This window comes from Talpa occidentalis, unplaced genomic scaffold (assembly GCF_014898055.3).
Source record: "Talpa occidentalis isolate TD23 unplaced genomic scaffold, MPIMG_talOcc4v2.1 talOcc4.3, whole genome shotgun sequence".
Classification (NCBI taxonomy): domain Eukaryota; kingdom Metazoa; phylum Chordata; class Mammalia; order Eulipotyphla; family Talpidae; genus Talpa; species Talpa occidentalis.
Genome location: NW_023603184.1, coordinates 24,943,442 through 24,956,375, shown reverse-complemented (window position 1 = coordinate 24,956,375; position 12,934 = coordinate 24,943,442). Strand labels below are relative to the sequence as shown.

Below are 12,934 nucleotides of genomic sequence, written 5' to 3'. Positions count from 1 at the left end.
TTTAACTATTAGAAATTGAAGTGGCTCTGCCATTTCACCATCCCATCAGCAGTTTTTAAGATTTATTTATTCATGCATATAAGAACCCAGGGTACAGGCCAGATGTGCAGGAGGGTGAGAGGATTCACCAGAGACAGAGTGGGGAACAGAACAGGCAGATCTACTGAAACACTCTGTTGAGGGGAGCAACAGGTGAGAAAGGAGAGGTCTGGTACGCCATGTGGGTGTCTCCCCAGCCGGCCGGGATCAAACCCGCACTGCAGAGGCTGCAGATAGCTTCATGGCACTGCACTCAACCACCTGCGCCACCAGGGAGGCCCCATCAGCAGTGTTTGAGAATTGGAGTTACTCCTAACTCCATGTGGAAGTTAACTCCTTCCTAACACTTGGTGGTGTCAGTCTTTTAAATATTAGCTTTTCTAGTTATAGTTGTATCTCAGTTGTGATTTGATTTGCATTCCCCAAATGTCTGATGATATTGAATACCTTTTCATGTGTTTGCCATCCATATATCTCTGGCAAAGCATCTGTTCACATTGTTTGCCATGTTTCAAATTGGGTTGTGTTCTTACTGAGATATACAAGAATTTTATACATGCTGGTTAGAAGTTCTTTGTTGGTTATGTATTTTGAAAATATTTTTCCTAACCTATAGCTTGCCTTTGATTTTCTTACCATAATCTTTCAAAGAACAAGTTTTTATTTTGATGAAGTCCAGTTTACCATTCTTACTATTCACATCTTTGCCTACGTTTTGTCTAGCCCCTATGTTTTCTTCCAGAAATTTTATGGTTTTAGCTCTTATATTTTGACCTGTGATCCATTTTGAGTTAGATTACTTTTTTCCCCATATTGTCCTTGGCTCCAAGTGATTTTGTTACATTTAATTACCTTCCCACTAGACTGAAAATCAGTTGACCATGAATGTGTGTCTATTCTGTTCTGTTTCATTGGGTTATCTGTATTTTTCCAGTATCATAATGTCTTTAATTTGATGTATCTTTATATTAAGTCTTGAAATCAGGCAACCCAAGTTCTTCGACTTTGTTTCCTTTTTCAAAATTATTTTGGTTATCCTAGGCTCTTAACATTTTCATTTAAATCTAGAATCATTTTGTCCATTTCTTCAAAAAGAAAAACTGATGGGATTTGGACTGGCATTATATCTTTAGATCAATTTGAAAAGAGTTGACATAATACTGAATTGTCTAGTCCATGAACATTTGATATCTCCATCAATTTTTAGACCTTTAATTTCTCAGCAGTGTTTACAGCACATAGGTAGAACATTTTTGTAAATTTATCTTTAAACAGTTCATACTGTTGTTGTCATAAGTGACATTAAAACTATTACTACTGTAGAGAAAAACATTTTTGTATTCTGAATTTATAGCGTGAACCTTGATAATTATTTATTTCTTAGAATTTTCTACATTGATCATGAAATTATCTGAATGAAAAATGTTTTGTTTTCCTTTCCAACAAATATTTTACCTACTGCACTGACTAGACTAGTGAGAACAAAAATGTATATTTTCCTGATATTTAGGGGGAAACACATTCACTTTCTCCGCTAGAGTGATGTGAGCTGTTGGTTTTTCATGGACATCCTTTTTCAGGTTGAGGGAGCTCCTATTAGTCTTATTTTGCTGAGTTTTTAATTATGAATGCTTTTTAATCAAGAGGGTTGCAGTTCTGTCTGGTAAGATGATTTACATTGGTTTTGAATGTTTCAGCAGCTTTATGTTACTAGAATAAATTCTGCTTTTTCATGATATATATGGCTAGATTCAATTTGCTAAGGATTCTTTATTTGTGTTTACAGGAGTGGAAAATCAGAGCAATATTACCTCATTGTGATTTCAGCGTAATGCTGGTTTCATAAAATGCATTGGGATAGGGTCTATTTTCTGGAAGTTTGTCTAGAATTGCTATTAACTATTTCTTTAGTGAGCATTGATAGTTTTTCTTTCAAGGAACTTACATGTTTTCTCCAAATTGCCAAATTATTAGTACAAAGTTAATATATGCAAGATCTTGTGAGAGGTGTGCAGTCATATCCGTGATATTGGTAATTTGTTCTTTAATTTTTTTGTCCTAGCCAGAGGTCAACTTTGTTGTTATCAAAGAACTATATTTCAGTTTCATTTGATGTTTTTCTATTTTTTTTCTGTTACCTATTCATTGATTTCTGTTATTTCGTTCCTTTTTCTTTTTCGTTTTCCATTGTTTTTCTAGTTTCTTAAGGTGGAAACTTTGATCTTCAAACTATTTTTTGGTCATTATTTTACTAGTGCTCTGTCTCTCTGATTCTTGGATATTACCCCCACGCCATGTGGGGGCAGTCTTTTTTTCTTGCCATGTCTTCAAGTTTACTATTTTCTTCTGCCGTATATAAATCTACCTTTAACCTCTTTCAGTGTACTTTTAATCCAGATATTGTATTGTCATCTCTAGAAGTTCCTTCTGGGTCATTTTTAAATCTTTGATTTCCCTTAATGTACTCATATTTTCTTCTACCTTTTTAAACATATAAGGCATATTTCTAACAATTTCTGAGTAGTCTTGATTACTGATCTTACTGGTTTCATTTTTGGATCTATTTCTAGTGATTACTTTTCTTGTTATATCCCTCTTTACACACATGATAGATTTTGATTGGATAATGAATATTGTAAATTTTACATTGGATGTTGATTTTTTAGTATTTTGAATAGTGTTGGACTTCTTTCAAGTATATTAGTTGGACCTTCAAGTCATTTTTTTAGATTTTTTTAGGGTGAATCCAGAACAGCCTTTACTCTGGCTATTTTAAAAACCCTACTAGTAAGGCATACAGGACTTGTATGCTGAAAACTATACACAAAAGAAAAACTGATGAAAGAAATTAAAGATGATAAAATAAGTGGAAGACATATTTTGCACTCATAGTTTAGAAAACTCAACATAGTGTAAATGTTACTTTTCCCCCAAAGTGACTGCCTTAACATAATCCCTATTGAAATTTCAGCAAGATACTTTGTAGATACAGACAAGATACTTCTAAAATGTATTGGAGAAACAGGAGAAATAGGGAAGAGCCAATCTGCCTGATTCCAACATTATGCAATACAGTAATTACTGTTTAGTATTAGTACAGGAATATAGATTGTTGGAATCAGAACAGAGAACCCAGAAATAGACCAACAGAAATATGCACAACTAACTTTGACTAATGTGCTAAACAGTTCAGTGGAAGACTCTTTTTAACAATTGATGCTACAATTAGACATCCTAAGCAAAAAATGAAACTTCAACCTATGTTTCATACATTATACAAAAATTATAGATCATAGACCTAAATGCAACATGTAAAATTTATAAACCCTTAGGAAAAAAAGGGAAAATCTTTAGGATTTAGGGTTAGGTAGATCTTAAACTTGACATTAGAAGCACAGTATTTTAATGAAAGATTGGTAAATTGTACTTGATCAAAATTAAAACTTGCTCTGTTAAGATGAAAAAATGAACTCCACAGTGGGAGAAAATATTTTCAAATCACATCTTTAAAAAAGGACTAAATATATGAAGAGCTCTCAGAACTCAACAATAGTAGACATTTCACGAAAGAGGACACACAACTGCAAATGAGCACATATGAAGCGAAGAGAAGTTCACATTTAGTCACTAAAGAAATGAAAATTGCAATGATAGGATCACATACCTATCAATTGATAAACAGTAACACCACCAAATGCCACTGGGGATGTGGAGAAACCAGATTCACTCCTCTGTTGCTGCTGGGGATGTAAACAAGTACACATGCTCAGGCACTTTTGAAAAAATGAAACATGCAAATGCTATACAAACTGTTACACTCCTGAGAGCAAAAAAAGTAAGACCTAGTTCACACAAAACTTGTACATTTTTTTTTTTAAAAGATTTTATTTATTCATTTATTCATTCATTTATTTATTTATTTATACAAGCACTGGGTACAGTCAGAAGTGCGGGAGGGTGAGAGAATTCACCAGAACCAGAGCAGGGAGCAGAGCAGGCAGAATGACCGAAGTACACTGCTGAGGGGAGCAGCGGACGGCAGGAGAGGTCTGCGCGCCATGTGGGACCCTCCTCCGGTGGCCGGGGAGCAGCCGGGGATCGAACCAGCACTGCAGAGGCTGCGGGCAGCTTCGCAACCCAGTGCTCAACTGCTGCGCCAACAGGGAGGCCCCAAAACTTGTACATTAATATTTAGAGACTTTATTTGTAGTAGCCTCAAACTCCACATAACCCAACATCCTTCAGCTGGTAAATGTTAAACTAACTCAACAATAAAGGACTGACTACTGATACATGCAACAACCTGGAGGAATTTCCAGGTAATTATGCTGAATGATGAAAAAGCTAATTCCTAAAGGTTATGACGTAGTGTGTGGTTCTATTAAAATGTGACATTCTGGAAATGTCAAAACAGAAACGGAGAGTAGACAGTAGTTGCCAGAAGAGGTTAAGGAGAGGGTGGGGTGGGAGGGAGTAATTATCACCATAGAAGGGATCACTGTGGTGACAGAAATGTTCTGTGTTTATATCCTGGTTGTGATGTTGTGGGGTTGTGAGACGTTACCATTGGAAAAAACTGGGTAAAGGCTACATGGTGTTTCTGTATCATTTCTTGAAACTACATGTGAATTCAGTTATTTTAAATAAGATTAGCTTCTTAAAAGCAGTACAAGAAATAGATAATGTGGCTTGAATTCACAAAACTTTCACCTTCTGTGTATGTATCACAGAGCCGCAGTTTAAGAACCAGATTAAACTGGAAAAATATTTGTAATATAAGAATATGTGTGTGGGGCCTCCCCTGGTGGCGCAGTGGTTGACCGCTGGGTTGCAAAGCGGCCCGCAGCCTCTGCAGTGCCAGTTCAATCCCCGGCCGCTGGCGAGGGTCCCACATGGCGCGCAGACCTCTCCTGCCACCCACTGCTCCCCTCAGCAGTGTATTTCGGTCGGTCTGCCTGTTCTATTCCCCACTCCGGCTCTGGTGAATTCCCTCACCCTCCTGTGCTTCTGACTGTACCCCAGTGCTTGTATAAATAAATAAATCTTTAAAAAAAATGTATGTTTATAAAATCAACTATTTAAAATACAGTTCCTCCTGGATAAGAAATGCCCAAAAGAAAAAGGCAACCAAATGCAAAACATGAGCTATTTCAAGCTCATTAGTAATCAATAAGATAGAATTGGAATTCCCTGATTCCTTGTTTCCTACATTTACAAATCATCATATAACCTTGTTCCCAAGTAAGGTAAAATCATTATCACGTTTTTTTGGGGGGTTTTTTTTGTTTGTTTGTTTGTTTTTTTTTTGTGATGTATCTCATTTTTTTTTTTATTTTGGTGAATTTATTTTAATTTTATGTAATTCTTACATTATTTTTCATCTTTGCACAATGTATGCATTTTCATTTTGGTTATATTCCCATACAATTGCACCCCCCCCTTATTTTGACTCTATTTCTTCTTCTCCCTGCCCCTCCCTGCCCCTCCCCCCATAGTGTGTTTCTGGTTTATAGTTGCTTGTTGATTTTGATTATTACTTTGTATTGATTAGTCTTTTTCCTGGTCTCATTTAGATTTTCTAAATTCCTGCTATGAGTGAGACCATCGGTATTTTTCTTTTTCTTTCTGACTTATTTCGCTGAGCATGATCCCTTCTAGCTCCATCCATGTTGCTGCAAACTGCATGTGTTTACCTTTTTTGATTGCTGAGTAATATTACATGTGTATATGTACCACATCTTCTTGATCCAGTCATCTATTTTTGGGCATTTGGGTTGTTTCCATATCTTAGCTATTGTAAACAGTGCTGCTATAAACATAGGGGTGCAGGTGCCCTTTGGAATTATTGTTTGTGTCATTTGGGTAAATACCTAGGAGTGGAATTGCTGGATCATATGGAAGCTCTATGTTTAGTAGGTCCAGAAATCTCCACACAGCTCTCCATAGTGGTTGGACCAGTTTGCACTCCCACCAACAGTGCAGGAGTGTTCCTTTTTCTCCACAACCTCGCCAACATTTGTTGTTGCTAGTTTTTTTAATATGTGCCATTCTCACTGGTGTAAGGTGGTATCTCATGGTAGTTTTGATTTGCATTTCCCTGATTACAAGTGATGTTGAACATATTTTCATATGCATGTTGGCCATTTGCATTTCCTCTTCGGAGAAGTTTCTTTTTAGCTCTTCTGCCCATTTTTTTTGACTGGATAATTTTCTTTGTTTTTATGGAGTCTCATCAGCTCTTTTATAGATTGTTGTGATCAGTCCTTTATCATTAGTGTTGTGTGCAAAAATGTTCTCCCAGTCGATGGGGTTTCTGTGTTTTTGTTATTGTCTCTTTTACTGTGCAGAAGCTCTTTAATTTGATGTAGTCCCAGCTGTTTATCTTTGCCTTCACTATCACTGCTTTGGGTGATGTGTCTGTAAAGATGTCTTTGATGTGCATGGTATGGTATTGGAACAAGAACAGACACACGGACCAATGGAACCAAATAGAAAATCCAGAAATAAACCCACAGATTTATGGTCAACTAATCTTTGACAAAGGAGCAAAGAATATGCACTGGAGCAAAGAAAGTTTGTTCAATAAATGGTGCTGAGAAAACTGGGTTGCTACATGCAAAAGAATGAAGCTTGACCACTACCTCACACCATGCACAAAAACCAACTCAAAATGGATTAAAGAACTAGGCATAAGACCTGAAACCATAAAATATATAGAAGGAAATATAGGCAAAACACTACATGACATGCTATCATGTTTATTTTCTTTCTACCTTAGGTTTTATTGACCAGTTTGTGAAATTTTAACTGCACGTGATACCAACTTTTAAAGATATTGAAGATATCAGTCTTTTCTGTTTTAAGTATTAGCAATGATATTAAATTTTTAGCAATTTCAATGATTTTATATCAATAATTCTTAATGATTGTTACCACTTTCTTCTTTTTCATAATACTTAAATATCACGTCCACCCCCTAATATAGAGTGGTGTACATTTTGAGTACTTGGATATCTGTACATATAATTTTTTCTTAATACAAACCACTGTTTGGCTGGACATAAATTATATGGTCATGCTATTTTCCCTTGTAAGTCTGAAACCATTGCTTTGTTCACTTTCATTTGATGAAAATAAATCTTACCCTAGTGTGATTGTTTTTCTCAATAAGCAACCTGTTTTCAATTACCTAGTTTTTCTGTTTTATAAAAATTTGAATTTTAGCAGGTTCGTTGGCATTTGTGAGTATGTATTAATGGACTTTTCACAGTATCTTTGCCCAGCATTTAGTTAACTGCTAGGTATTTTTTTCCACCTGAAAATTAGTTTTTCTTTGACTAAAGATGTTTTCTTTTACAATTTCTTGGATGATCTGTTCTGTGTAACCTACTCTGCCTTCATTGTAGAATTCCAATAATTCCAAGATTGAATATTCTGAAGTTATTTTTGTCATTTGTATATTTAGCCTAGGATAATGCCTCAACTTGGACTTATATTTGGTTTTCAGTCATGTCCATTTCAATCTTTTTTCTTCTTTTGTTAACTTTAAATTTATTTCATAATTATGATTTCCTGATAGCTTATTTCATTTTCCTCCCTTTATATTGAAGCATGGTTTGGCTTTATCCATGCAATGCCCTCTTAAGTAGTATTAAGTAGATCTAATTATAAGTTGACATTAATCCCTATTCCCTGTATCGACTACTTTTCAGGGGTTATTTACTCATTTGCATAGGAAAAATTTCTTGTTTTGTTGATTTCCTTATATGACCAGTGAATTTTTGTTGCTTGCATATTTTTAATGAAGTCCACAAGTAACCATTCATGTTGGCTGATACAAGGTACCTCAGCATGTGTTACTATTTGATTTTCTTCAGCAAGCCATCCCACCTTAAAGCAAAATAGCCGTGGAAATCCAAAGGTAAGGTTTGTTCTTGGCGTGGGGAGAAGGCAAGCACATGTCACAAAAGAAAGTCCTCCTAAGCATTCAGTGGCTGAGAGCCAACTAGTAAGTAGACCTCCTAGCACCTGCCCTTGGCCAAGGAAGCTGCTTGAGCTCCCTTTTACCTTGCATTCCATCTGCAGCCAAGTTAAGCTTTGCAATTCCAAGATCCCATCTGCAAGATTCCTGTCAGTGCTGGTAAGGACAGAGTGATGTATATCACTGGTCAGAATAAAAATGTGTGCCACTCTTGTGGAAAATAATTTAGCAGGGTGTAAAAGACCTTTACAATGGCCATTCCCCTTGGTCTTCATAATTCTAGAGGTCTATCTTAAAGAAATAGGGAAGTGTACATGGATTTATATTTGGAGATCTCAACTGCTGTGCCTCTTATAGAACCAAAAAAAAAAAAAAATGGTTAGTCTGTCTTAAAGAAGAGACATGATAAATCTTGTCGCTTGTTTAGCTGTATGAGGGGATAATTTTGCAGTCAAGTTTAAAATGCCTGATTACATGGAGAAATGCCCTTGAAAATAAAAAATCAGGGTACACACAACATTTTATGTAGAATATGATCTTCATTAGAAAGAGTAAAAATGTTTATATATGATAAAAGGGCCAGACTAATACAATGCAACAGATTATTAGTGTTTTCTTTTTAAAACTTACCCAAATTTTCTTATTCAAATTCTTAAGTGAGTCTGCATGACTTTTACAACACACAAAAAAACCAGTAAATGTTGTAAAAATGTCTCTCCATGCTCTACACTTCACCAAAAATGATCCCTACTCTTGAGAATTTGTAGGCAAAAATGATTTACATTAGGGCTGAATTTGCCAATTATCACAACGTGCAAATGGAACTTGAGTTCTCCAGCGTCTTCACATTGTGCCGTGGGCAGCGGCTGTTGCCAGCCCTGGCACTGGCGCTCAGCATGGCCCATCTGCTGCACAGGCTTGGCTGACACAGACTTATTTCATTTCCTTCTTTAATTTGGCAACATTTTCTCTTTCTTCATTATCATAGCTGGGATTCAGTACCAGCATTACTCATTTTGTTTCCCAGCTTGTTGTTTTCTTTTGTTCCATTTTGTGAAGACGAAGCAGCCAACAACGGGAATTCTGTATTCTGCAAATGCAATGCTTGTCCTCTGGGATCTTGGGCATGTCTTGCTGAAGCCGTCTCTGTTTCTGACACTTGCAAGTCGTTTCAATTGTGTTGATAACTAGAAAGCTTCATGGTGCTCACTCAGCTTTCCTTTCTTCCTCCCCTTTCACCTCCCACCCCAAGAAGATTTGGAAACTGTTCCCAATAGAAATTCTAAACACTAGCCTTGAGCTATGCACTCTCCATCTGGTGTTTAGTGCTTTTTTTTTAAATTGAGGCTCTTGTTTAATCTTTGTCACTGCTGCAGAAGCCTGAGGTGTGAGACTGACACTCTGCCCCAAGCACCCTGCAGTTAAGGAGGGATCTTCATCTGAATTGGTTTGTATTTTAAAGAGCGCCAGCATAGTCAACCAGATCTTTAAGAACTTTCTCAAGTGAAACAAGTGTTGTCTTAGAGATTTCTTAAATGAATCTGTTGGGCTAGGACAGCTGCTACCCAAGAGTATTCTTTGAGGCTGGTCTTTTCTTTCTCTTTAGACAAGTCTTGACAAGACTTTGCACTCCTTTTCTCTCTAGGTTACCCTGAAGAGACTTACCCAGTTTACGACATTTCAGATTGCATAAGGCATAGGCACGAAAGCATCCTGGTGGATTGCCCTGACCAGAGAAAACCCTCTGCTGAAGAGCTAGCTGAGCAAATGGGAGCGCTCACGGCAGACGCAGACCCTTTGGGTTGGGAGCTGCCCACTGACCCCACTGCTCAGGAGGATCCTTCTGTTCCCTCTTCTGACTCACAGCCAGAAACATGTTCCTGCTGTTTTCATGAAGAAGAGGATCCTGCTGTTTTGGCAGAGAATGCTGTATTTGGTACAGACAGTTCGAGTGAGCAGGAGGAAACCACCAAGGAAGTTCGGCCTCAAGACTGCAGAGATGAAGGCTTGTGTGCCAGCACCAAGACAGCAGATAGAGGTGATATGTTGAGGAAGCGGAACCCTCAGGGTTTAGAATGAAAACAGCCAGTTTGGTGAAATCCATTCCTCTGGTCCCGGGGTGACCTTTCTTTTCTCTCTGATTTCATCCTTGGCCATGTGCCCTGTACCTCACCCCTGTGTTCACATATCATAGCCAGTTACCGCCACAGATATCATGTCTCTTACACACCTGTCATCTTGTAAAACATCGTAGAGATCAGCATGCACAAGACAGCTTCAGTCTTCTCTGTCTTTCCTCCTCAGAGTTGATCCACCAGGGAATTATGTTTGATCTGCTATGATTACAGGTGGGAGGTGGGGGCAGAGGTCTGGCTCTGCATTCTAGGAGTAGCAGATGGCTTACCTGTGAACAAACATCAGCTTACACATGATGGGGACTTAACGGTTGCAGGAATGAAGATTTCAATTTCAAGATGCCTTATTCTGTGGGCCCTGAGCAGGTTAGTTGTCCCTGGGCTTGGGAAAACATTTTTGTGGGGACAGTGGGACCAGACGTTAAGACTACTGTTTGAGCTGAAGCCCCTTCCCTCACAGTGAGGGCCTTGTTTTTGCTTTAAAAGAAAGCTGAGATGGCATCAGAAACCATTGCTCCAGAATAGCACTTCCCACTGACCTGAGAATGAACACAGAGGCCTGTTGGGGCACTGTTTGGCTCATATATTGCCTGGGTCTCTAGCTTCTCTCTGCTCTGCTCAACTGAACTGCTAAATCCAGAAGCACCACTGTACCTCTTGACCTTCAGCAGCCAGAGGAAGTTTAGGTAAACTTTAGTTCTTGCCCTGCAAAGGTTTGATGTTGAGGCTGCAGGAAAGCCTGCCCTGGGTAGTGGTCCTGCCATGAGATGCTCAAAAGGTGACAGGGGAGAGAACTGTGTACTGATGGACTGTACTTACCTGTATGTCATGCCTGGGATGTTCTTACGACCACATGTACTGTGTGCCAGCCCAGCAGGGAAGTGGCAGAGTTCCAATGTGGCTGTGCCAGAGGGGGAGACCATTTGTTTTGGTATTTGGATATCTGGTTCATTTGGTAGCGCTGGAAAAAAGTAAGAATTAGATTAGAACTGGAGGGATTCTGGCCAAACTAAAGGCCTAGTTTCTACGCTGCTAGGTCTCTTCTTGAGATAAGATGGCAGCTCTGGGCCTAAGAAGGATGAGTGGATTCAGTTTACCTGTAAGACCTGAGTTTAAAATGAGTACACTCCTAAGAACAGTCCCAGTAATAAAATGTGGAAAGCTTGAAAATTATGTAAAGGCATATGTGGCTTTTAGAGTTCCATCATGCCCTGCACAATTGGTATGAATGAGATGTCTGGAAAATAGTTTTAATTGCATATATAAGCTTACCAACTGCTGCTAGGTGTGGAATCATAGGAAGATAATGCCATATACTAGGCATTCTTGTTAAGTCACTGAAAAGTGAGTCTATAGAAAATATTTTTGCATCTGTCTCCATGTGGAACATTTGATTCACTTATAAAGAATGTAGTTTAAAATGTACTGAAAGCAATGTACATATAATGTTAAAGGTAAACAAAAATGTAGGTGCTCTTTACTGTTATGATAAATTATTTTCTCATTTTTTTTTTTCATTCATGATAGGTATATTTATGAGGAGAATCCTGGCTCAAATTTCTTTTTGGCTTAAGGATAGGATTTCTTGATTAGAGATTACATGTTAGATTCCTTTTAGCCTATTCAGTGATTTAGTACACATTACTCAGAAAGGCATTGGAAAAAGGAGGCTCAATTCCCATCTTTAAAAAGATGCAGTTTCATGTAGGAGCCTCATCCATTACTTTTACATGAACTATGAATGGGTTCAAGATTGTGAATTTTGCAGGCAGAGAGATGTTGCTTGATTCCACCCAGCCTATGCTATCTGTAGAAGCTTGAGACAGCTCCTTAACTTTGAGCCTTTATTTTTCTCATATTTAAAGTGGGGAGTAAGTCTAGCTCTTATGGACTGGTTATGAGGATGAATGAAATAATCAGTGCCTATAAAGTAGCACTGGTCCTGTAATAAATGATAACTATTTAAGTGGTAGTTAATGTTTTTGCCAATTACAGCATAAATTATCTCCTGTATATCTAGATCCATATAGCAAAGTATTTCCAAGAAACTTTACAGAGGAGATGCACAAGGATGAGAAAGGACATTTTTGACAGAAAGTCGTGCTGTAGAAAGCGTATTCAGGTATTTTAATGAGTCTGGTATGTAAGATATCACATAACTATTCTGACATGTTGTTCTTTGGGGAAAACTGTCTAATAGAAATGGCTCTGCTTGGCTAATGTATATCAGGAATATATTTATATATTTAAATTTCAGAAATTTTGTTGTTCTTTTCAATCATTTCAAATTGGATGCCCCCCCCCCCCCAAAAAAAAAGGGTCTGGTATTCGTATTTTTGCCTGCTGCCTCTTTCCTCATGGTCTTCATTTCTCTGAACTGGTCTACAATTTGATCAGTACCCTGGGAATAGCTATAGAGCACAGAAGTCATTACCTCTGGGAGCAGGTAATTGGCCCAGAAAACAAGTCCATCCTATGGATCCACAGTCGGTGAAATAGGTGGGTGATCTAGCCTGAAGATCTCCTTCCCTGGTAATAGCAGGAAAGTGTGTCATTTGCTCAGGGCTAGTTATCTTTATGCTCTAGAAGTCGAGTTCAGAGGGTATACTGAGGGGTGGAGGCCTGTGAGAACCATACTCCGTACCTTCCATGGCTTGGGTGATCAAACAATTTATGGTCCAAACTGGGACACTCTGGAAGAAAGACAGCTCTAGTAGTAATTATGCAATGGTTGTAAACCAGAACCATCTTGGATATGTGATCATCTTGTCCATTTAAA

At 38.0% G+C, this 12,934-nt stretch overlaps 1 protein-coding gene across 7 annotated transcripts in view; it reads left to right on the top strand.

Moving 5' to 3' along the window:
• RIC3 (RIC3 acetylcholine receptor chaperone) overlaps positions 1–12,934 on the top strand; it is a 60,487-nt gene that overhangs the window by 39,833 nt on the left and 7,720 nt on the right. For 3 of the 7 annotated variants that reach the window (XM_054699350.1, XM_037522610.2, XM_037522609.2), the window contains exon 6: positions 9,666–12,571. The exons of 1 other annotated variant lie outside the window; for it this stretch is intronic. In XM_054699350.1, coding sequence (XP_054555325.1) covers positions 9,666–10,099 — 434 coding nt within the window. In that variant the 3' untranslated portion in view covers positions 10,100–12,571. Of the gene's footprint in view, positions 1–6,817; positions 6,925–9,665; positions 12,572–12,934 lie in introns of those variants that run through there. 3 more of the 7 variants (XM_037522611.2, XM_054699352.1, XM_054699351.1) reach the window with 3 other exon arrangements.